This window comes from Podarcis pityusensis, assembly GCF_964106645.2.
Source record: "Podarcis pityusensis genome assembly, chromosome: 4".
In the NCBI taxonomy this organism is placed as follows: Eukaryota; Metazoa; Chordata; class Lepidosauria; order Squamata; family Lacertidae; genus Podarcis; species Podarcis pityusensis.
The window spans coordinates 97,284,392-97,308,991 of NC_138027.1; the positions used below are offsets into that span (position 1 = coordinate 97,284,392).

General features: G+C 41.9%; 1 protein-coding gene across 1 annotated transcript; it reads left to right on the plus strand.

The window, feature by feature from the left end:
* The first annotated feature begins 41 nt into the window (after positions 1-41).
* Positions 42-23,148, plus strand: DIS3 (DIS3 homolog, exosome endoribonuclease and 3'-5' exoribonuclease). Its single transcript, XM_081002985.1, has 21 exons — positions 42-348; positions 2,382-2,539; positions 3,562-3,755; positions 4,805-4,878; positions 5,690-5,854; positions 6,575-6,745; positions 8,153-8,266; positions 8,351-8,488; positions 9,291-9,437; positions 10,471-10,587; positions 11,407-11,508; positions 12,403-12,467; positions 12,829-12,913; positions 13,619-13,746; positions 14,682-14,768; positions 15,415-15,571; positions 16,933-17,147; positions 19,291-19,459; positions 20,577-20,735; positions 21,189-21,311; positions 22,695-23,148. Exons 1-21 carry the CDS (start codon positions 103-105, stop codon positions 22,779-22,781), a joined length of 2,901 nt encoding a protein of 966 aa, XP_080859111.1. The 5' UTR covers positions 42-102; the 3' UTR covers positions 22,782-23,148.
* The last annotated feature ends 1,452 nt before the right edge of the window (positions 23,149-24,600 follow it).

A 24,600-nucleotide genomic window follows, 5' to 3' on the forward strand; every position in this document is an offset into this window, starting at 1 on the left:
CGGAAGCGTGCTCTCGCGTCGCCGGATGCGAGGGCTGCGCGGTGCATTGTGGGAGCAGCGCCGAGCCCGGCGGTTCCCTCACGGTTCCCTCGGCGGGACGAGATGCTGACCTCGCGCACGTTCCTCAAGCGCACGCGGGCCGGCGCCGTCCTGAAGGTGGTGCGCGAGCACTACCTGCGCGACGACATCTCGTGCGGGGCGGCCGCCTGCGCGCTCTGCGGCGGAGGAGGAGCGGAGGAGGCCGGCGGCGACCAGCGGCCCCTGGAAGCTCAGCCCTGCGGGGCCGCCAGCAGCCTCTGCCCGGAGCCGCACTACCTGCTGCTCGACACCAACGTGCTGCTGCACCAGGTAATGGGCTTCTCAGGCGCGGCCCCCCGGCTGTTGCCGGACTACAACTCCCAGCGTTGTGAGCCAGAAAATAGCTCGTCTCCTGAGTTAAGCCAATAAAACTCAGAAACATGAGGAGTTAGGAGTGCACCGTTGTTTATTGCAAAGCAATGGGTTACAGTCGGATCCTTCCTGCCCGGTGGTCCAGGCTTCTTGTTGTTGTTTAGTCGTGTCCGACTCTTCGTGACCCCCTGGACCAGAGCACGCCAGGCCCTCCTGTCTTCCACTGCCTCCCGCAGTTTGGTCAAACAAATGCTGGTAGCTTCCCCTTCTCCTTGTGCCCTCCATCTTTCCCAGCATCAGGGTCTTTTCCAGGGAGTCTTCTCTTCTCATGAGGTGGCCAAAGTATTGGAGCCTCAGCTTCACGATCTGTCCTTCCAGTGAGCACTCAGGGCTGATTTCCTTCAGAATGGATAGGTTTGATCTTCTTGCAGTCCATGGGACTCTCAAGAGTCTCCTCCAGCACCATAATTCAAAAGCATCAATTCTTCGGCGATCAGCCTTCTTTATGGTCCAGCTCTCACTTCCATACATCACTGCTGGGAAAATCATAGCTTTAACTATACAGACCTTTGTTGGCAAGGTGATGTCTGATAAAATTTCAAACAAAGCATTTCAATTTTCTCCTAATCATATACATCATTACCTCATTTCATGTATAATACACATGTGCAATAAGCACTGGCAATTTCTGCTGAATAAGTTCTGATTCCCACCGTGTTCTGTTACATTGTTTTAGTATGCACGTTGGGAACCTGTGTTACTACTACTACTACTAATACCTTTATTGTCAATGTACAACCTGTGCACAATGAAATTCACCAAATGGTGTAGCCATTTGCACCATGTAGCAACTTACGTTCTAGCTTTGAGCTGTATCTTTGTGATTAACATCTTAGCAGTATTTCTTCCCCAATGGCGGGGGAGGGGGGCAACTTTCAAAACCATCAGTTTCATAAAGTAACAGGCTACCATATCTTCTCTATTAGAAGCACACTCAAGGATTTACAGGGGTACACATTATCACATTTATTGTGGCCCTTTGGGCCACTGCCACACCATCACCCCTTGCTGGCTGGGGTCAGGGGTGATGAGAGTTGTAGTACACCAACAGCTGGGGGCGGGGATCTCATCAAGGGTGGGATGTGCTGCTTTGGCAGAGCCGGCTGAACATGTGAGGCGGGATAAGGCAGCTGCCTCGGGTGGTGGAAGCTTAAGGGGAGGGGACACCATGAGCACCGTACTCAGCCTCACCCCACGGGAAAGCGGTGGCGGCTCCTGGTCAGCATTTGAAAATCACCAGCCTCAATCTGCATCACGACTCTCAGCCCCCTTGCGACTGAGGGAAGGTGCCAGGATGGCTCCAGCATGTGGAGGTGCGTGCCTCCCTGGGGATCCTCGGATCTGGACTGTTTCCACACACTAGCGATGCATCCCAGAGAATTCTAGCTGTCATATTTTATCTGCATGACCGAAAGAAATTTCAGGTACCGTAAAGTTACATTGAAAAAACCAGGACTTTCAAGCCAAAAAATGGCAACTACGCATTCTGTTTTGTAATCTTGGTTTAAGGAGCCATTTGGCTCCTAGCTTATATACCTAAGTTTCTAACACTGCTTCTGGTGAGATCTTGGCTGGGCCCACCATCCTTTCGTGGGTTCTGCCATGCAGCCCAGGTAAAGGGAGGGTGAGCAGCAGCTTTCCAATTCATTTCAGCCAGTGAAACAGTACAGACTACCTTTGCTGCCCTGGATGATTTTAACAGGTCTTCTCTTGAGCAGAAGTTATTTGGATGCAAACCCATTCTTGCCTCTTGATACAAAAGGGCAAGGGCAAGACCTGGGCTGAGTGGCCCATTAGTGTGCCTTGAGTTTACATTTGTGTCCTTTGTGTTTTAAAGAAGTTCTTCTTCCAAATGGCTGCAATCATGAAATATCTGTTGGTGGTTGCTAAATATTATGAGAATTTACTCACATGGTTTGTTTTCTTTCCAGATTGATATACTAGAAGATCCTGTTATTAGAAATGTGATCATTCCTCAGACGGTCTTGCAGGAAGTAAGAAGGCGGAGCGCTCCAGTATACAAACGGATAAGAGATGTGTTAGCAAATACTGAAAAACATTTCTATTCTTTCACTAATGAGCATCATAAGTAAGCACGAGAAGTAGTAAGCTACGCCATTCTTCACTGCTTTATTCATTACTAACAGATACATTCAATATATACAAGTAGTCTGTTAGGTGCTGTTTAGTTTCAGGTTGTATTTTTTATATTGAGGGATAACTCTCATAGCAAGCTCTATCAAGATGAGTACTGTTAGGATCCAGAAGATCTCCAGAAGAACTGGGAGGTAGCTAGCACAGCTGGCCTATGCTGACTTAACTCTCTCCTCCTTGACTCAGCTGGAGAAATGCTGGAGTGTCTCCCTCATCCTGGCTGAGCCAAGCTTGGCGGATGTTAAAATGACATAAGCCCTGAAAAAGGGTGCAATTGGAGTGGGACCAGAGAGTCGATCAGCCACGCTGTTAGTTAAGCTGGCAAAAAGGGTGCTGTAACTGAAACCCTATTTTAAAACTTTGTTTTCCTTCCGCCAGTGTTAAGCTGGCTGAGCCAGCAGTAGCCCTGCTCCTAAATAGAGTTTGGACCTGGTGTAACTGGATGCTTGCTTGCTTTATGCCAGCTTAATGTGTATATGATTGTTTCCTAAATAGTATAGAAATGCTTTAAAATAAATAGCTAAATTTGGATGAAGTTGCTGAAAACAGCACAGTGCATGATGGGATTGTGTGTGTGCTGCCTTTGCATTATTAACCCACCTCACCCCTAGCCATATATAAACATTTAATTAATAATAATAATAACTAGCATATCTGCATACCACCTTGTTTGGAGGACTGTTTTACAGATTCCATTTCAACTGGAATTTTGGTTGGAGATAGGGGTGTGTGTGTGTGTATATATATATATATATATGTGTGTGTGTGTGTGTGTGTGTGTGTATAAATATATATATATGGACCTCTTGCGCAAAGGCTTCCTATATATTGCAGGCTCAGATATATAGTTAGCCCTACAATGCACCGAGGGCCTGTAGGCGCCAGAGGGTTTTGTGTGGTTTATACTGTAAATGGATAATTTTTAAATGAATAACTGGTTTGCTTTTTGATCTCCAGAGAAACATACATAGAACAAGAACAAGGAGAAAATGCCAATGACCGTAATGACAGAGCCATCAGAATAGCAGTGAAATGGTATAATGAGCATCTGAAGGGATTGCAGGACGAAGATAGGATAAGAGTTATCTTGCTCACCAATGACAGAAAAAATAAAGAGAAAGCTGTGGAAGAGGGAATTACTGCTTATACATGTAAGTCCAGGCATTGATGAAAAGCCATACAGTTCTGCTATAAGAAAAGGAGCCTTGTGGTAAAATGTGCTGGTTGAAAACCTAGAATGGACTTATTCTGGAGGAAAGATGTCAGAAAACAGATTTCTCCTGGACTGTGATCCAGCACACAAGATCAGTGGGCTTGGGAGTACTTCATTATTCATAGCCTGGCAGATTTTTTCAGCCTGCCCACTGGTAGTTCTGCTTCTGTGAGTTTCTCAGCAAGTGATTTCCTCTGCAAAATACACTCCTAGCTAGCCCTGTCATCTGCACTCCTCATCTGAGAAAGGCAGAAGGAGACTTTTGCAACCACCTTGCTCTGTGTGTCCTCCCAACGCTGGTTGAAGGGAGGTGGGGAGACCCAGTGGAGTTGCTGCTGGATAAGAATTATGGGGGAAAGTGTTCCTTGTTACAGTGGTACCTTGGTTTACGAACTTAATCCGTTCGGAAGTCTGTTCTTAAACCAAAGCGTTCTTAAATCAAGGTGTGCTTTCCCATAGCAGCAGGGTGCTCAATTTACAAATGGGATACACTCAACAGGAAGCAGAACATGTTCTGCTTCCAAGGCAAAGTTGACAAACCAAAACACCTACTTCTGGGTTTGCAGCATTCTTTATCCAAGTTGTTCATAAACTAAGCTGTTCTTAAACCAAGGTACTACTGTATTAATGGAATGTTTGATGCAGTAGTGGGGCAGTATTTAATTTCTAAAAAGAAGGAATGTTCAGGAACTCAGATTTTGGGGGAAACAGTTGTGTATAGGGCAGAACAGATTGTACTTAGTGGAAAGATTATTTGCATGCCTAGGAGCATTTATACCATATACCATTCAGTTAGTAGAAATAATTCTTGCTATCAAACCCAGACATAATTTGTGGAACCCACATGTCAGTCTCACCATCCAAACTGAAGATTTGCTGCTGTAGAAAACAATATTATGCACCAGTTTAATATTTAATAGTTTTGTAAATCAGTATTGCTTGTCCTATGATTATTGTTGCATAAATGTATTTTGATTTTATTGGTAGGTGAAGAGTACATAAAGAGCTTGATAGCCAATCCTGAACTTGTGGATCGACTTGCTTGCATAAATGATGAAGCGGTATGTTTCACCCTTCTGAGTAGATGTCTCTGGAACAAGAAATATTTCTAGTATAACTTTATTATTGTAGAAAATATATCATTGAGTCTTGTGGAATTGTTTTCTTCTCAAGTTTATTCGAGAAATGCTAAATAGACCCTGGGACTCCATCACTCTTTGTGCTGTTCAGCAGTGGTCTCCATTTTTCTTTGGTGTTCCTGTGATGTGGCAAGAAGCAGAAGAGAGGATTGGAAAGATTGCAAACTAAGGATAGATTGGCAAAGAACCACTTCCAAACTCATGGCAACAACAAAACTATAGTTGCACCATAAATATCACCACCAGTCTTGCTCATGAAGATCTAGACCTAAAATCATCAGCTTAGGTGGATCACTCATACTTGGTATCTGAGGGGGCTGAGAAGGGCAGCTTCATTCTATGGAAACGAGGGTCAGGGATCTGGTGAAACATCCAGCTGGTTCAAATGTAGTGTTAGGTGCACAAGTTGTGACAAGCCTTTGGCTTACGTACTCTTCCTGTCCTTTCACATGTAAGAGGAAGAGATTGAAAACTTCCACTTTCAGTTTTAAAATAAAATTCTCCTTTATGCCTGACATCAGGGAATATTTAGCTCTGTATGTTTAGCTCCGTGAAATCAAACCATTTTTTATTATTGTTTTATGGAGAAGTTCAGTGGTTTAAAAACCTGAAGAAGATGCTTCTGGTAACCTACTCTTGGTGCATGGAGTAACACTAAACCATGGTTTAGATTATGTCCAAACCAGCCTACTGACTCTTAACTGCTTCTTGTATCTGCATCTGGCTCTTACAGAACGAAATAGAAAATGGAAGGATCATTTTCTCTGAGCATCTTCCACTCAGCAAACTGCAGCAGGGTATCAAGTCTGGTCTTTACCTTCAAGGAACCTTCAGAGCTAACAGAGATAATTACCTTGAAGCTACAGTTTGGGTTCACAGTGATGGGGATGAGAGAGAGGTTTGTTTGATGCACGATTGCCTGTGAATCCTTCACTGGGAAAAGGTGCAATTGTTTTATATATGAATACTCTTTCGATTTTTTGCATAATTGAAATGAAGGTGGGTTGATAGGGTGAGGTAAGGGATCATTTTTAAACTCTTGTGAATTTACCTGTCAGCTGCAATTCGAGAACTGTACTAGACACTGATTCACGCTAAAATCAGTGGGGCTTCAGAATAAGTGCATTCAGGCTCATGCTGAAATGCCACATCAAAACTGTTTAAGTTTTATAGTTAAGTGTTGCATATGCATAGCGAAGAATGTTGTAAAAACAGATTTCCCACTTCTGGTTTGCAAGGCAATCAGCGGGTCGTACAGACATTTTTCTATTGAAGCTCAACCATGGCTTCACTGTCCATTTGGGATCTTAATCCTAATTGAGCTTTGTTCACTTAATTCTGGTTAATTTTTACATTTGCACTGGGCCACTGAAGAAAGCTAGGAGATGTAACTCTGACTGTAGTGGCCAGTCTGCAATTAGCAATGGGTCAATGCACATTTCCCTCTCCAGGCCTTTTCTGGAACCTATCCAGCCCCTCTCTTGGGAGACAATACTCCCAAGGCACATGGATAACCAAGTTTACAGCTGGGAATCCCTCTACTATTTTTATGGGATAATACGTGATTTCATAAGGTGACTATTATCCTTAAAACGGATTGTTTGCTTGATGCTTACAGGTATTAATACAAGGGCTTAGAAATTTAAATCGCGCAGTGCATGAAGACATCGTAGCTGTGGAGCTGTTATCAAAAGATGCCTGGGTTGCACCATCCTCTGTGGTCTTGCTTGATGAGGCAGGTCAGGATGAAGAGGATGATGTGGAAAAAGAAGAACAGAAGGAAAACAGTGTATGACATGAACATGCCAGGTTTCTCTATTCTTCCGCACTTGGCTCTTCTTATTATTGTAATGAAGTCTGACTGTTTTCATCAGTGTGTACATCTTAATTGAGTTGGCAGTCAGTTATTAGGATGCATGTGTCCTGTGACTCCATGCATGCATTGGGGAAAAAGGTGCAAAAGTTATCATTCTCAGAATTCCATCTTAAATTTTCAAAAGCAGCATTCCAGCTAGAAAAATTGGGGCTGCCATACGTCCGGAAATCAAACTGTGAAAATGTTGTCCAGGCGGATTTTTGCTTAATCGGCAAATGTAGGGTTGCGATATTCCCAAAAGTGAAAATCAGCCAAAGTTGTTGACCTCCCCCCTCCCCACTCCACTTTTGGGAATATGGCAACCCTAGAAGAATAGTCTTGAAAATGTGGGCAGTGCTTGATGAAATCTTCAAATTTAGCTGGAGTTTCAGAAGATTTTTCTGAGGCCAAGGGGTGGGGCCTCTGCATACACAGTGGGGTACTGATAACTTTTGAAGTGCCCCCCCCAGCCACATCTCCATGGAGTGTCCAAAAATAACAAGCCAACATACAAAAACAAAGTAAGGTGTATGCGTGCACACACACACAAGCATACAACTCTCTATTCCTTGACCAGAGGTATTTCCTTCCTTGATTCAAACTCAGAGCAAGAAATAAAAGTGATCCATACAAGAGCAGGTCTGGAAACTGAGAATACAGATTGAATGGGAGAATTCCCCTGCTCTGAAAAGTCTTAAGAGTTGGCCTTCCCTGAGTTTCCTCTTCCCTTTCCCACAGGATAATTTGTAGAACTCCCTAGGACTGGCAGGTGCTGAGTTAATGAGAAAAAATGAGAGTACTTTTGGATATTTTATTTATTTCCATAGTTTTTTAGTTGCAGAATACAGTTTTTCATGGTATAGATTTTAGTCTAGGTGAGTGCAGAATGTTATTTTGTTCTTCTGCTAGTCTTGGAAAGGCAGAAGGAGCTCCATGAGCTGCAAAAGCTCATGGGAAATCTTAAACTTCTTTTGACGTTTTAAATTTCCACCCACACACTTTCAAGGGATCTCTGTGGCTATAAATGCTAGAAACTTGCCTTTTATTTTATTGTAATTTGTTTTCCTGATTGAAACGCAAGTTATCAGAATACTTAATAAGTGAACAAAACCAAATCCTGTGCTTGTATAGAATTACACAAGCCAGCCTGGCTCGTGAATGAATCGTTACAGTATTCTATTCAGAATGCTTTAAGGGGAAGCTTATGTCAGAGTAGTTCAAATGATGTCATAATATGGGGTGTGACCTGGAACATTCTTACCACTAAAGCATGGCAGGTTGGGGAACCTGGTTGTTTATCTAATTGCAGTTTATATTTATTATATATGTTTTTAAACCTAGCTGAAGACCTCTGGGAACAAGAGTATGCTGCGCCCGACTGGCAGAGTTGTGGGCATCATAAAAAGAAACTGGAGGCCTTTTTGTGGCATGCTTTCTAAGTCCCAAATAAAAGAGGTAAGAGCAACGGTTGTGGAATACTTTCTTCACTACCTGAATTCCCTAATTTCAATAAAAGCCATTCCCCCTGCTTCCTAACAGGCAAGGCGGCATTTATTTACACCAGCTGATCGCAGAATCCCTCGAATCCGAATAGAAACAAGACAGGCTTCAACACTTGAAGGGCAAAGAATTATCGTTGCTATTGATGGCTGGCCTAGGACCTCAAGATATCCTAATGTAAGTCTGAAAGGAAACTAATTGCCTCTGAAGATTTAACCAATCAACCTGATAATCAAACTGTTACAAAAGGAAGATACAAGAGGTTAACTTGAACTACTTTTGTTGTATATACTGGTAGGCAAAGTGTGGCCTGAAAAGCATTTATCATAACTTATCATCCTGTTTCGGGACGCGGGTGGCGCTGTGGGTTAAACCACAGAGCCTATGACTTGCCAATCAGAAGGTCGGCGGTTCGAATCCCCGCGACGGGGTGAGCTCCCATTGCTCGGTCCCTGCTCCTGCCAACCTAGCAGTTCGAAAGCATGTCAGAGTGCAAGTAGATAAATAGGTACCACTCTGGCGGGAAGGTAAATGGCATTTCCGTGCGCTGCTCTGGTTCGCCAGAAGCGGCTTAGTCATGCTGTACACCGGCTCCCTCGGCCAATAAAGCGAGATGAGCGCTGCAACCCCAGAGTTGGCCACGACTGGACCTAATGGTCAGGGGTCCCTTTACCTATCATCCTGTTTACAAAATTATTTAAGCCTTGTGACTGTGGTCACCAAGTCTGCGATGGAACCTGTTTTTGCTCATACCCTGATTCAGAAACACAGAAGCTGATATACTTTAATAAGTGCCCAATCCGATGTATGCCTACTTGGGAATAATTCTTACTGAATGTAGTGAAAATTTCACATCCCAAGTACGTTGCACATCAGATTGCTACCTACAATAATACTTATTTTTAATTGTCTTTAATATTAGTATTTTTTTCAAAACGGCATTGTTTCATAATATTAATGAAGACCTGTATTGGTTTAGGGTCATTTTGTAAAGAATTTAGGAACAGCTGGAGATAAAGAGACTGAGACTGAAGTCCTGTTGCTTGAACATGATGTTCCCCACCAAGCTTTCTCCCAAGCGGTTCTTAGCTTCCTGCCCAAGATGCCCTGGAGCATTACTGACCAGGTACAGTAAGCACTGATAATGTTCAGAAGTGCTAATTGGTTAACATCACCATAGGTTTGCAATGCAATTTGTGCTGCAGCAGCAGCAATGATTAATAATGGAAATAGAAAAGTGATTATTCAGATTCACTTCCATAATAATGAGGGATTTTAAACTCTTGGGTTTTTTTAAAACCTCTGCCTCCCTGCAAACATTGATTCTACTCGTTGCACTTTAGTTGTCTCAAGCTGACAGAAAATAGCCGCTAAGTTTCTCCAAGGTGATTGAAACCTCATCAAAGTCAATTTCAGACTGTTTCTTTTATGAAATTAAAATGAACTGTATGTGCAGAGTATCCTTAACTATGGATATCAACTGTCTACAGCTTTCCCACAAACTTATTGCAAAGCAGTTGTCATTTCAGGAGGCAATTCTCCCTTTTAAAACAGTTTCTTTAAACTGTTAATCTTCCAAGTAGCATTGGATTGCATCAGTTTTATTAGAAATTGTATTTATTTGTGTTCTGCATAGTAAGATGGCATATTTCGTGCTCTCTCTTGTATTGATTGGCCTTTCACCTTCAGGTAATAATAATAATAATAATAATAATAATAATAATAATAATAATTTATTATTTGTACCCCGCCCATCTGGCTGGGCTTCCCCAGCCACTCTGGGCGGCTTCCAAAAAAAATATATTAAAATACTCTAATACATCAAACATTAAAAGCTTCCCTGAACAGGTGTTTTTTTTATTAAGTGTGCTCTTCTCTTTCTAGTCACATCCTGTATACCTGCTTGCTTAAGTGACCAGTTTATGCTTCTGAAAAACTGGCTGTGGTTCATGTATGCCAAAATAAGTTCATAGTCTTTTGTGCTGCAAGCTTCCGTGCTGTTTTTGCTGCATCACAAAAGGGCTCATTCCAAGGTTACTTGTCTTAATTACCAAGTTTTATAATTAAGCAGTTTCTTCAGCATGGTGAACTTTTTTTCCTATAATTATTATAACGGCCTGCAGTAGTTATAAAATGTTTGTTGGAAAACAAAATTTCAGGATATGAAGTTGAGAGAGGACTTGAGGCATTTGTGTGTATGCAGTGTGGATCCTCCTGGCTGTACTGATATTGACGACGCATTGCACTGTAGAAAGCTGGAAAATGGAAATCTAGAGGTAAGTCAAATGTCAGGTGAAGGCTGGCATGCATTTTTGCCTGTATATCTAAGTCATCCTTTAGGTCTTGAACATTTTGCTTTCTGCCTGTGAGGGTAGGAGAATAAAAGAACCCAAAACCTGAGGAAAAGGCTTATTGCTCTGTAAGAAGCAGTTACACAGACAGTTTCTTCCATTATAAATCTATTTATTATGCTCAGGTTTGTGGATTGCATTTAGGTATGCTTTCATTCTGTTCTATGAACTATGAACACACTTCAGCTACAGTACTACAGCCAGTTACACACATAGTGTATTTGAAGGCAGGCTTGTGTGAATAAATGTAGGGATGCGGCTGTGGCTTAATATATATTCACTGTGCTTGTGCCCAGTGTGTTTCAGTTCCTGGTTTTCTAGTTCCACACTTAAACTCTGTAGTTCTATGCACAATTGAAGTCAACTTACTTCTGAGTAGATAATGCATAGGCTTATACTGTTTGATTTATAGGGGCACGGGTGGCGCTGTGGTCTAAACCACTGAGCCTCTTGGACTTGCCGATCGGAAGGTCGGCGATTCGAATCCCCACGATAGGGTGAGCTCCTGTTTCTCTGTCCCAGCTTCTGCCAACCTAGCAGTTCAAAAGCACACCAGTGCAAATAGATAAATAGGTACCACCGCGGCAAAACATCTCCCTAATGACTTCAAGAAACATGGAAAGTTAGAAGTAAAGGGTTATATGCAGCAGAGCTATTTATGTTTTTGATTGATGGCTTGAGGTAGTGAGAAGTTTCATAAAATGCCTACTTTTGAAAATTCTGAATAACCTGTTTATTTACTAGGTTGGTGTGCACATAGCAGATGTCAGCCATTTTATTCGCCCGGGAAATGCCCTGGACCAGGAATCTGCCAAAAGGGGCACAACTGTGTATCTGTGTGAAAAGGTATATTTTCCTGTTTGTATTTATTTACCTTCATGTGGCATTTTAATTCCCTTTATTGGTTTCTTCCAGACATGAAATGCATTATATTTCTGAAGCTAACCAATCATACTATTGAATAACAGCTTCCCAGTGAAATAATTAACCAAAAATTAACAGTTGCTGGGATCCTAAGGGTAGAGAACTGACCAAAACGGAACCTTGGTTGAATTAAAATTGTGTGAAAAGCATTGTCTATTGTACTTTCATCACGATGAGACTTTCCTTTTGACTGGATTTTAACCTGACGTTGGGTGACCCTTTTTGCCTACAGAAGCTCATTTCAAAGGGCTATTTTTTCAGGCTTCGACATCATTCAGAAGCGCCCTTCAGAGCACAGGGCAAGAGAGGGCTTTTTTGAGAGGAGGTCCTCTCATTCTCTCTTGCCCTGCACTTTGAAAGGGGCTTTGAAGGCACCATACCCAGGGCTTGGTTGAAAAATAGGAACTGTAATGTGAGAAAGGTAGCGTTTGATTATTAACATATCCTTGATCAAATGAACAACATGAGTACAGTTCTATAGATGTACACTATGTCAATATATACCGTATTTTTCGCTCTATAAGACGCACCAGACCACAAGACGCACCTAGTTTTTGGAGGAGGACAACAAGAAAAAAAATATTCTGAATCTCAGAAGCCAGAACAGCAAGAGGGATCACTGCGCAGCGAAAGCAGCAATCCCTCTTGCTGTCCTGGCTTCTGGGATAGCTGTGCAGCCTGCATTTGCTCCATAAGATGCACACACATTTCCCCTTACTTTTTAGGAGGGAAAAAGTGAGTCTTATAGAGCAAAAAATACAGTATATATTTTTTGGTCATAAATAACCATTGTCATCTTTTTGTGTTTTTTTGCAGAGGATTGATATGGTTCCAGAGCTGCTCAGTTCAAACTTGTGTTCGTTGAGATCCAATGTTGACAGGTAATTGTGTGGATAGAGTTTTTAGATATTTAAGAATAACTTCTCTTCTGTAAACAGAAAACATTTCTGTTTGCAGAACGGGTTTTTCCATGTCTCTGTTCTCACTGTGATGTCCTGCACTCTTCAAGGATCCATTTCACGAGGGTTGTGGGGTCCTCCTAAACTGGACGGCATGGGGTGCCTGGGTTGGGGGGCTGCAGCAAGAAGCGGGGGGGAGGGGAGTGTTTCATGGAAACTGCAGAGGAGGGAGCAGGCTTCCCTGAACAGACGTGTCGTCTTCTCAGGCAAGAGCACCCTAGGATCAAGGACAGCTGCAAGTAAATTTTCCTGTTTCATCAGCAACTTCTTACTCCTTTCCTAGGCTTGCATTTTCCTGTATATGGGAAATGAATCACAATGCTGAAATCTTGAAAACTAGATTTACAAAAAGTGTAATTAATTCCAAGGTAAGGTTCACATTTATTTGGAATATTTAACAACACATGCTGATTTGTGCCATTTTGAACTCCTGCTTTATATTGGGGCATTGAATATGTTTACACATAAGACATGAAAAATGGGTGAGTTCCAAGTTTATTTACCTGGTATATATACTGTCCAGTCCAGATAATGTGAGTGGCTGAAATCACGTTGATTGTTTCTTCAGCAATAGATCTGGACAAAGCTAAATCATACTTAGAGTAGACTTAAATGGGTTTAAGTTGACTGATTTCAGCGGTTCTACTTGAGTGTGACTTAACATTGGATGTTACTTACAATCGAAACTACATTTTGCTATGTTTGGCACCCTGAAAAATATTCTTTATTTACTTATTTGTATATTGAAATGTGTATGTTACTTTTACATCCAGAGGTGGTGAACAAAAAGGCAATGAAAATACGGTTACGATTCAGTAAAGGAAATATAAATGAGCTTGATACATGCCACAAAAAGACAAGAGTAGCAGACAAGATGGATCAAAATCAACAGCAAAGCCTGTTGTCTATGCATTCAGAGTTAGTGCTGTAAGAGCAGTGAAGGTTGCCCAGTTCAAACTTCCATCAGAAATTGATTTTTGAATTCTGTCACATTGAGATGGGGTTCTCTTAGGAATCGTCACTGGTGCCCTTATATTGATTGCGTCTCTTTTATTATATATTTCTGTCCAAAGGCTTCTCTTACATATGCTGAGGCACAAATGAAAATAGATTCTTCCAGCCTGAATGATGACATTACTTCTAGTCTGCGTGGACTAAATAAACTAGCCAAAATTCTTAAGAAGCGTCGGATAGATAACGGGTAAGTAGTTCTTACTGCAGGTCTTCTTCTGCACAGCTTTTCATTCATGTGGCGTCACTGTGACCCATGACAGCCACTTAGCATTTGCTAGAGTGGATCTGCCCTAAAGAAAACAGTAGCAGATAAGATAGCACAGTAGTTTTCATAGTTTTCATACTGCTCTGAAATTCCACAGAAACATGTGTTTCTCAATAACAAGATCAAGTTTATTTGAAAGACTGGTTAACCATGACCACCGTGACACCCTGCAACTTGCAGCAGTCCCAAATGTGAGTGCTTGGTGCATTTATAAAGCCAATTTCAGATGGGCCTCAGGGTTCCCATCTTCCTGCAACCCCGAGCTGTGGCATAGCCTGTTCGTTGGACCCATCCCAGCGCCAGGAACTCCTTGCATGCTGAATAAAGATGACCGAGAAACAAAAGAAGTTTGGCATGAGAGGAGGTGGGAAAGAATGCCTCCCTTCTCTGAGGGGAAAGGGACAGAGAAGGTGTTGAAGGAAATTAGAAAGTGAAGTGAAAGATTAATGATAACAACAACAGTAATTCGGTGTGGTATCCAGTGCTGTCATTCCACTTGCCAGCTGGCCCCTACACCCCTTCAAAATCTGCAGAGGGTTGGGGGACCCTCTGGATAAGATTTTTGAGGAGTGCAAGGAGAGGAGAGGAAGGGGACATTCCACTGACTAATACGGAGATGCTGGAACACAAAACATCCAGGACAAATGGCTGAATTTAGCATGAAGAAAAGTGAGCTCTGGGACTCCTTGCCAGAAGGATAATGTTGTAACGAATATAGCAATTTCCAAAGATGGATTAAATATCAGTAGAAAATTGTAATTATTGTCATCATTTTCTACCGGTACCTACAAATACTTGTTTGTATGCTGTATAGGCTCTGTAAAATATTTACTATTCTCACATCTATTATTTTCTAGGGCTTTAACTCTCTCTTCACCTGAAGTCCGTTTCCACATGGATAGTGAAACCCACGATCCTATTGATTTACAGACGAAGGAGCTCAAGTATGTTTTATCTCCTGTTTTCACTGCAGTCCAATTATTTGTTCACAAGTGGAAGTACGACATGCACAGTGCAGCTCTCCACACCAGAGGCCACTACAAAATATCAAAGCAGTCGACAGTATATGTTGCATACCATCAAGATAAATAACAGAATGTGGTCTGCTTATGAATATATTATAGTACACTTCTGCTTAGAACGTTCAGAAAAAAGGTTGTTCTGTGGAAAAGTCGGGATTGTTGGAAAATTGTGAACATGGGCTTAATGATAATGTTATTATTTTTGTTTACTTACAGAGAACCATTAGTGTATGTGGCACTTTACAATATAACCAAGCAATAAATCTAAATTTTATAAGCTATAATCTACAGCTTCTAAATGTGCACATCTAATTTTGGCTACACAAGCAATGTGCTGAACAGAGCTGGTTTCTGAGCCTGTCCACTAGAACAAACACACTCCAGAGTGCATCAAAACTGACATTAGGTCACAGGGACAGGGAACAGTGTCTAAAGGGCATTTGTGTATCATGTATAAAATATGCAAGAGTGAATTCTTTGTACTTCCCCAGAACAAACATATCAAATTTTAACTATCGCTTTCCATGACGGCCTCTCTTCTTATAAGTGTAATATTTCCTGTTGACAGAGAAACCAACTCCATGGTTGAAGAGTTCATGTTGCTTGCTAACATCTCTGTGGCACAAAAGATCTATGATGAATTCTCAGAGCATGCCTTGCTAAGAAAGCATCCTGCTCCGCCTCCATCAAATTATGACATCCTTGTGAAGGCTGCAAAGTCTAAGGCAAGTTATCAATGCTTGGAATTGAAGTGGATAAAGGATCTAGTTCTTAACCGATAGGTATATTTTTCTTTCAGATTTTAACTGGGATCAGAATACCTCACGTGGAGTTGTATTCAGCGTAGCGCTAAGGAAATTGTTCCATTGGCACACACATTTCTACTTTCCCTTCTGTTCCCTACCAACTGTTCTTGGGATTCTCCTGCCCCTCCAGAGCAGATCTGAGGAGGTCATGGAGAGAGGGGAGGTCTCACCATACATCTGGGCTTTTTTTGTGAGACTTTGCAAAAAACAACTTTTGTGTCTGGATTTTCACTTGTTGAAATACGGTAATTTAAATGAGTTATTTAAAGGTGGCCCACGCTGATTCACACATGTACTAGGACAACTTTGCAGACCCAAGACCCACCTCACATACATTTGGGAACCCACTTAATTGTTTTACTGCATGGTAGTGCTGCTGTCTTGCAACCCTGTAAGGGGTTCTGACCCTCTTATTGAAGATCATTGTACTCTGGCTTTTCAAACCAGAAAGTGTTTGTGCACTTCAATCCCAGGGCCACTCCAAAATATCCAGCCCATGGATCAGTTCAGTCTTGACCCACCAGAGTTACCCATTTGGCTCGTTAGACCAAATTTGGGGGCAAGCCATGCTAACCCACTCTACCCCTGAAGTCATTCAGATAAAGGGCAGGGCTTGGCCAAAAGGGTGGGGCTTCACCAAAGCCCACTTGAACAACTTCCAAAGCACTCAATAATTGCCTTTGAAGTAATGTGCAAAACAGGTAAGAAAGATTCCCGCACCCTCTCCACATTGGCAGCAAATCTGCTGACATCATTTGTGACATCAGGTGATTGATAGATGGGCAGCCCCGCCCACCTGTCAAATTTGGCTTGGGAGACAGATCCTGATAAAGACCTGGCCCACAGAGTAGAAAACTGTTCCCTGTCTGTTCTAGAATTTGGAGGTAGTAAAAGGAGTTTGCTCCCTGTGTGCACAAGACAGTGCTTTGTATGCTTGCACAGGCCTCAGAGTCCTTGTCCTTTTGACATTTAAATTAAGTTCACGAGCACTTGATTTGTGTACAACAAGGATATGGCTTGGCCATCTCTTATTTCCTTTACCGTGGCTTTGAACCCCTGTTGAGGGCAGCCATATTGATTCTTCAGTTTGTGAGTTGAACAGATGCTATTGCGGTTTATTTTTCATCTTGCATGTAGTCCTTTCTCTGAGGAGCTCAGGGTGTCATATGTCAGTTCCTTGGCCTGCATCAGCAAATGTGTTCAATAATGCATATTTAAACCATGGCAAAGTGTTGGAAAATATTGAAAGTGACTCCCCCCCCCCCCTCCTTTTTCTATAGGGTTTGGACATCAAAACTGACTCAGCAAAAGCCCTGGCTGATTCTCTTGACAGTGCAGAATCACCTTCTTTTCCTTACCTGAACACTCTGTTACGTATCTTGGCTACTCGCTGCATGATGCAAGCCGTTTACTTTTGCTCTGGAATGGACACCGATTTTCGTCACTACGGCTTAGCGTCTCCTATTTATACACATTTTACTTCACCCATCAGAAGGTAATCTCCATGAAATTTTGAAAGGGAAAAAATGTGTGTGTTGCAGCCTGTTAAAAATATAGTTCGACAGTTGCTGCATTCTACTAAATCACCCTAGGATAAATTACTTTCAATGTTATTTTCGTTAGTTCAAATACTAAAGTTTTATTACAAATTGTGCAAATTGGCAAACTTCCCTACTGTCTTCTTGCTTTTTATGCTTTCTTTGCATACCTTGGGACTGTCTTGCAGAATTTTGAACAGTTTATGCTTTTTTATTTTTTATTTTTGTTGAAAAAGGATAGAATAAATAACGGCGAGGGAATCTTGATTGATGCAAAGTCTTTAAGAGCCTTTGAGCCTGCAGGGCTTATTGAATGGTCAGTATATCAGCTGAGGAGGAGCAGAAGGAAGGAAGAATGGAGAGGAAAGAGGGGGGATTGTTCTACTCAATTCCTATACCCTTTAAATTTATTTTGAGTATGCATTTCTAAAATACTGATAGCGGTAGAATGAAAGCATAGGGAAACGGCATCCAAACGTCTGGACGACTGTTGCATGAAGCATCTGCAATACAAGCAGAAATATCACAAGATGTATTAGGATGAAAAGAGCTTCATTGGTTCCGTACTGCCTGTGTCATACAGGCACACGAACGCCTACCCCATCAGACTTTAGGAAAAGACGCATGTGACTGTCTAATTCACATTCAGCCTCCAGCCACGTAGGACTAGATTATGCAGAAACAGCCCCATCCCATAGCTGTAACTGCTTTCAAGGGGGACCTGTGTGAACACACAAAGGATAACCCCAGAATGTAGTTTATAAAAAGGCTAGACTTTCCTCAGCAGTCTTTTAGGAGAACAGGCCAGAAACCTTTGAAGTCCTGTTTCATATACTGAAATGACATGGCATGTTTTATTGGAGAAATAGATGTAAGCAAGTTCTTCAAATCTGAAACTGCTTTGGTGTTTTTACCTTTGGATTTTAACCTTCCAGAAAATACAGAAATCAAAAGTGCCATGTACTTTAAACGTGCACTATCAGATTTTTGCCATGAAGTTAAGAAAATGCTCCTCCTTGCACTAAATGGAGAGTTTTTTGGGAGAAATGAATCTGGAAGTAAGATTTGAGTTGAGTGTACATATTTCACGAGCTATTTCCAGGGGAAAATCATGAATAGGAAAAGGGAAAATACGCCCTCCTCTTTTCACACTTCATTATCTCTCCCCACACCTCAAATAAAGACGCCTGCTTCTTGGGAGAAAAGCAATGACAAACCTAGACAGCATCTTAAAAAGCAGAGACATCACCTTGCCAACAAAGGTCCGTATAGTTAAAGCTATGGTTTTCCCAGTAGTGATGTATGGAAGTGAGAGCTGGACCATCAAGAAGGCTGATCGCCGAAGAATTGATGCTTTTGAATTATGGTGCTGGAGGAGACTCTTGAGAGTCCCATGGACTGCAAGAAGATCAAACCTCTCCATTCTGAAGGAAATCAGCCTTGAGTGCTCACTGGAAGGACAGATCCTGATGCTTAGGCTCCAATACTTTGGCCACCTCATGAGAAGAGAAGTCTCCCTGGAAAAGACCCTGATGTTGGGAAAGATGGAGGGCACAAGGAGAAGGGGACGACAGAGGACAAGATGGTTGGACAGTGTTCTTGAAGCTACCAGCATGAGTTTGACCAAACTGCAGGAGGCAGTGGAAGACAGGAGTGCCTGGCGTGCTCTGGTCCATGGGGTCACGAAGAGTCAGACACGACTAAATGACTAAACAACAACAAAAGTACTCAGGTTTGGGATTGGCAGCTGGTCCCAAACCTGAGCATATTGCATAACAGAGGAGGATTTCAGGATAGCAAGAAAGGAAAAAGTCCTCTCCACCAGCCCTACCATGAGCCCTGAACAGAACTACAGGGTTTCTTTCCCAGGCAAGCTTAAGCCCTGAAGAGGCACTCCTGTGAGGAGCAACTGACACTCTGCAAGGTTTTTATTTGCACACCTTTGCTCTTCCTTCATTGCTTATAGTTTACAAGTGAACTACTGCATAAGATGCGAGCTGCAAAACCTGAATGTTTAACAAGGGTGTCTGTGCACCTGAAACAAACGGCGGTTGGCTCTTGCTTGTGGTCAGTGACGAATGTTTTCTTCTTTCATTGCAGGTATGCTGATATTATAGTACATCGGCTGCTGGCTGTGGCCATAGGGGCAGACAGCACTTATCCTGACCTCACGGATAAACATAAATTGGCAGATTTGTGCAAGAATCTAAATTACAGGCATAAAATGGCTCAGTATGCTCAGAGAGCTTCGGTTGCCTTCCACACTCAGGTGAATGTTTGTCTTTTTCTTCCACAAAGCATTTGGGAACAAAAGAGCGCTGGAGCGCTGGCTGCTTCACCTTGATGTTGTGATTTTTAAATGGCTTTATATTGTTTGCAGTCTTGGGGGATTCTTGAGTCAAAAGATGAGGCAAAATGAACTCCACCCTCCCAAAGAACTATATCCTCTTCTTCCCATTGATCATACCTGCTTAATTTCAGCAAAGTGCCAGCAATTGGGGGATGGGTCGCTTGGAAACTCTCTCTCTCTCATTGCGACAGTTTAGGCAGTGCATCATAATGAATAATATTGTGCTGTGAACAAACAGGAAACTTAGGAATTTGAAGCTGCTGTTGGTCTGATGGCTATTGTGAATCTTTAGAAGTTTGGAGAAGTATGCTTTTTAAGAATGATCCAGCCCAAGTCAAGAGCACTTGTCCTCTTAATTTTGGCAGAGGAGAGAATTAAGCATGCATTTAACTCTGCCATAGATATCTGTGGAACTGAAATGGTCTTAAATTTGAATAGATTATACTTTCCATAGTGCCTGCAATATTCTATCTGTTACCCCCCCCCGAAAACTTAAGTGTTGTGTAAAAAGACGGTTCATTTCTATTTCTTATACATATTCAAAACTGCCCAGAGTCCCCGCCTTTCTGCGTAGGACTCTGCAGTCGTGTTGGTTGTTTCAGAAGTGAGTGGAAGGACAGTGTGGTCAGTCATTTGCTAGAGAAAGAAGAGCTGCTAGGAAGTGCATACGTTTGCATCCATATGCCTCCCCCCGCCCCCCATGTCTCAGCATATTCAATGCCAGGAAGGAAAACACCACTGGTTTATCTATTCAATATAAAATTCAAAGTATTTGTCTAAGCACTTTGGAAGGGAGTGGGATTAATTAATGACTTCATCTGGGTGCTGCCTTTCACTGTAGAAGAAACCTCCTTCTTTTCTCTAGGGTTTCAGTGAAGATAATCATTTATTATCATTATTATTAAGTATTTATTTATTAATTATATTTATACAAATTAAGTAAACAAATATAAATATTTTGCCTGGCACCTAAAATGCATTATTATATTTATTATAGTTAAACATCAAAAATGGTTTCAATTTCTCCCTACCATAGTTGTTTTTCAAAAACAAAGGCGTGGTGAATGAAGAGGCGTATATCCTGTTTGTACGGAAAAACGCAATTGTCGTTCTGATTCCCAAATATGGCTTAGAAGGCACCGTCTTCTTTGAAGAAAAAGACAAGCCAAAACCAGCCCTTCTGTACAACGAGGAGGTAAGGCGTCTTAGTTTTTGTATAGGATCTTTTTAGTTGGGACATCACAATAGCAAAATCTAGAAACGCAGTAGGAACAACTCCTAACCACTAAGAAGCATTTCAAACTTACTAAGTTTAATGTGTGTTTTTGTAAGTTTAGCATTAGATATGTTACAAGGGAAACTGGTTTCAGGGCTGTGTGCGTGCTATTTGTGTGTGTTTCATTTTATGCATGCTTTGTTAAGCTGATTGAAGGAATGTAGATAGATTGCTCTGTTAGAAGTGCAAATTACTTATATGCAGCTGTTGCTTTCCTTAGGGGCTTGGTATAGTTTGCATATTACCTGAAAGCGAAAGCTTTAAATACTTCAAATGTTATGCTTTAAATACTTTAAATGTTATTACTATTTATTATCCTTCAGTGTATCAATCCAGTATTGAACTTGGGGGAAACATATGTTCTTTTCTTAGATTCCCTCTCTCACTGTGGAAGGCACGCCTTTCTATACGTTTGACAAGGTTATAGTGAACATCATGTTAGATGCTTCCAATATTCAGCACCAGAAAATCCGTATGGCCCTGGTGGAGCCCAAGGTAGGTTACTGGCGTAGTAGCTAAAAGCAGTGTGGTGACATGGAGAAGTCAAAGCATTGCATATTGGTTTGAAGTCGATCTGAAAGCAAACTTTGAGACAGATTTGGAGGTTCCTTCTTGGATAAAAACACCTAGGAATACGTTATCTATTACTTTTCTTAAATGGGTTGGCATGGAGGAAGTATGGCACAAACTGCCTTTTATTATTTTGACCTGGTGGGAAGGAACTAAGTTCCCACTGGAATTAAAAGGGGGCTTAGGAAAAACACGGGTGGTGGTTCAGTGTGTTTTAAATCCAGCTGCTGCAGCTTCACTCGCCAGCAAAGTGCCCATCAAATTGCTGGCTCATACATAAGTAGCAAGGATTTGTATATTCGAATGGCCGCTTGAAGGTATAGGATGTATCTGCATAGAAAAAACCACATTGCACTCCTATATAAAAAGACCTGTTGATAAGGGTCAGATGAGGTCACACAATTTTATCTCTGTGCAACAGCACTTTGCTTTCTCTAGTATAAGTGGAAATAGGTAAAATAAGTAAAGGACCCCTGACAGTTAAGTGGATATAGTGTTGTTCATTACTTTTTCCCATAGGAAAAAGTGTACTGGGGGTGAAAACTTACTGCCAGTCTCTTGTGACTCCCATTAAGAATCAAGCCGGTTCCTATCTGTATCGTGGGTTCTGTTTGTTGGTCACTAGAACAAGGTGGTCCAACTTTTCATACCAAGTAGGCTTCAAGAGTACTTCGACATTGAACCCGTGGGATGCACACTACCTTATCGGGCGGGGAGGGGGGCAGGCTCTGGGAAGGAGGATGGAGGATTCTAGGATCCTGACGGAGCCCTCATGACTCCTTCCCAAAGCCCAGTGTCTCCCCCAGCTTTGGGAAGACAGCAGGAGGGCTGGGGTGGAGTGGGGAAGGCGAGGGCCAACAAAAAAGCCCCTGAGGACCACATACTGGACCACTCTGCTCTCGAGTGTGCGTGTGGTGGGGAGGAATGGGGAACCGTTGTCTAGTTTTTCTTCACTGAATTGTGAATTATCCTACAGCAACTCTCAAAGAACACCTCTGTTTAGGGTTTTAGAATATACATGTTGTGAAGCTGGGTGACAAGACTATTTCATTTTAAAAACTGATAGCATTAGGCTGGCATTCAGCTAAACAGTTCTGCAAGCACGACTACTTTTCACTGTGCCATGTAACCTCTCCACTTTGATGCCCCCTAAATCTGCTCCGGAGGCTTGGGGAAACCCCAGAACACATTTCGCAGGTGTGCAAAACAAAGTCATTCCATCGCACAGCTAAAAGTCCTACACTAGCGGGGAATGGTTTGTGCTTTTCACAAGAAGTAAACATTGTTAACCTTTTCATTTTCTGCCAGGTACAAGGCATTAGTATTCCAAGCCAAGCCAAGCAACTGAGCGGCAAGAATGAACCAGAGAAAAAGAAGACAAAATTGGGAAAATAGCTTCATTTAGCCAAAAAGAAATAGTTAATTTTACATCGTATTGGATGTTTAAGACAAATGATATTTTATATACATTTACAAGCCACTTTTAAATAACTTTGTGTCGTTAAACTTTTATTTTTATATGTTCCTGTTCATGTATTGTATTTAAAAGCACCACTTAAAAAACGAAGCTAAGCTTCTGGACATATTTAGGTGATTCTACAGAAGCAGCAAAGTAAAGAATATCTTTACAAGTTCCTGATTTAGAATTGTCTATATGTGCTGTGGTGTTTCAGACTTTTCAAAGTAACATTTGCTAAAACTGTTCATGTACAAAAAAATAATAATTAAAAGAGGAAGTAATGAACCATCTTTTGAACCTCAAGTGCATATAGTATTTATTTTGGAAAAAATATTTGCTGAGGGATATCCTGCTGGAGGAATGTACATCACTTGTCCACATTTTAAATACTGCCTCTGAATTACATACCTTGGTATTTCCTGTAAGTTGGGAAAATGTAGAGGTCTCTTCAGAATTGATTTAAGCTTCTAGCAGTGATTAGGGGAGCTGCCCTATTATCACAGAGGGCTGGTTCAGGAAGCAGTGCATATTGCTTTCATTTGCTAAGGCAGAACTCATAAAGAGGACTGGAGATGGTAAAACTTGTATCCGGCTTGCACAGCCTATAGCTAGGTGGCTCCCTTCATAAATGTAGCAGTCAAACAGAAATTTCCTGCACATAGAAGCGAGTGTATTATGGAGAAGGCTGTGCCACAAGAGAAAAAATCTGGAAGGCATTTGCCAGTGACAGATACTTCTCAAATTCTGCTAAAAGTGTTTAAAGTGTGGTTGCAAAAGACAAAACAGTAAATGGAAGGAACCTAATTTAGAACTAGGAAATGGAACCTTAGATCAAGCATGTTAGAGAACGATTTAAAAAGAATATGTAAAATTGGGGTGTTAGTCTGAGAAGGAATAGAAATAAAAATACTGAATAGGAGAATTTAATGTTGGATGTCAGTAGAGCACTTACTGCTGAGATTCTAATCCATTCGAGTGTACAGTGGTACCTCGGGTTACATATGCTTCAGGTTAGACTCCGCTAATCCAGAAATAGTGCTTAAGGTTAAGAACTTTGCTTCAGGATGAGAACAGAAATCATGCTCCGGCAGCATGGCAGCAGCTGGAGGCCCCATTAGCTAAAGTGGTGCTTCAGGTTAAGAACAGTTTCAGATTAAGTACGGACCTCTGGAACGAATTAAGTACTTAACCCGAGGTACCACTGTACATCTTTATCAGACAACAGGGCTATGAGCTGGTAAAGCTCTTTTAAAAGCAAAATTTGTTGTCTACATTCAGAGTTCTGCACTAGGTTCAGTTAAATGTTTGTCCCTATCTCCATCTTGTGTCTCTGCAAAATTGAAAAAAATAAATGGAGGCCACAGGTGGCTCTTGCCTTGCGTTTATCTCAAAAATTCCTTCTGTGAATTCTGACACATTTGAATAAGCTATTGTTGCCAAAGCTGCTCAGGAATACATTAAGTTAGAGGTTGCCCTCTCCTCCCTGCTCCACTCCAAGAGGCTAGTTAGCACGATGGGAGTGCCCGAGCCCACCTCCTCTTTGAAGAGCCACAGGGAACTTCATTGGTTTGGTTTTTATAGTACACTTACGCCAGGGGTCAGCAAACTTTTTTTAGCAGGGGGCCCGGTCCACTGTCCCTCAGACCTTGTGGGGGGCCAGACTATATCTCAGACCTTGTGGGGGGCCGGACGACATCTAATCCCATGATCCTTCCACGCAGAAGGGAATTTCCCCGACACTGACATTCGCAGGCT

Coding starts and splice junctions, on each gene's coding strand:
- DIS3 (XM_081002985.1), top strand. CDS start 103: ATGCTGACCTCGCGCACGTTCCTCAAGCGCACGCGGGCCGGCGCCGTC. Junction 2,540..3,561: donor TTCACTAATGAGCATCATAA/GTAAGCACGAGA, acceptor TTTGATCTCCAG/AGAAACATACATAGAACAAG. Junction 3,756..4,804: donor GGGAATTACTGCTTATACAT/GTAAGTCCAGGC, acceptor TTTTATTGGTAG/GTGAAGAGTACATAAAGAGC.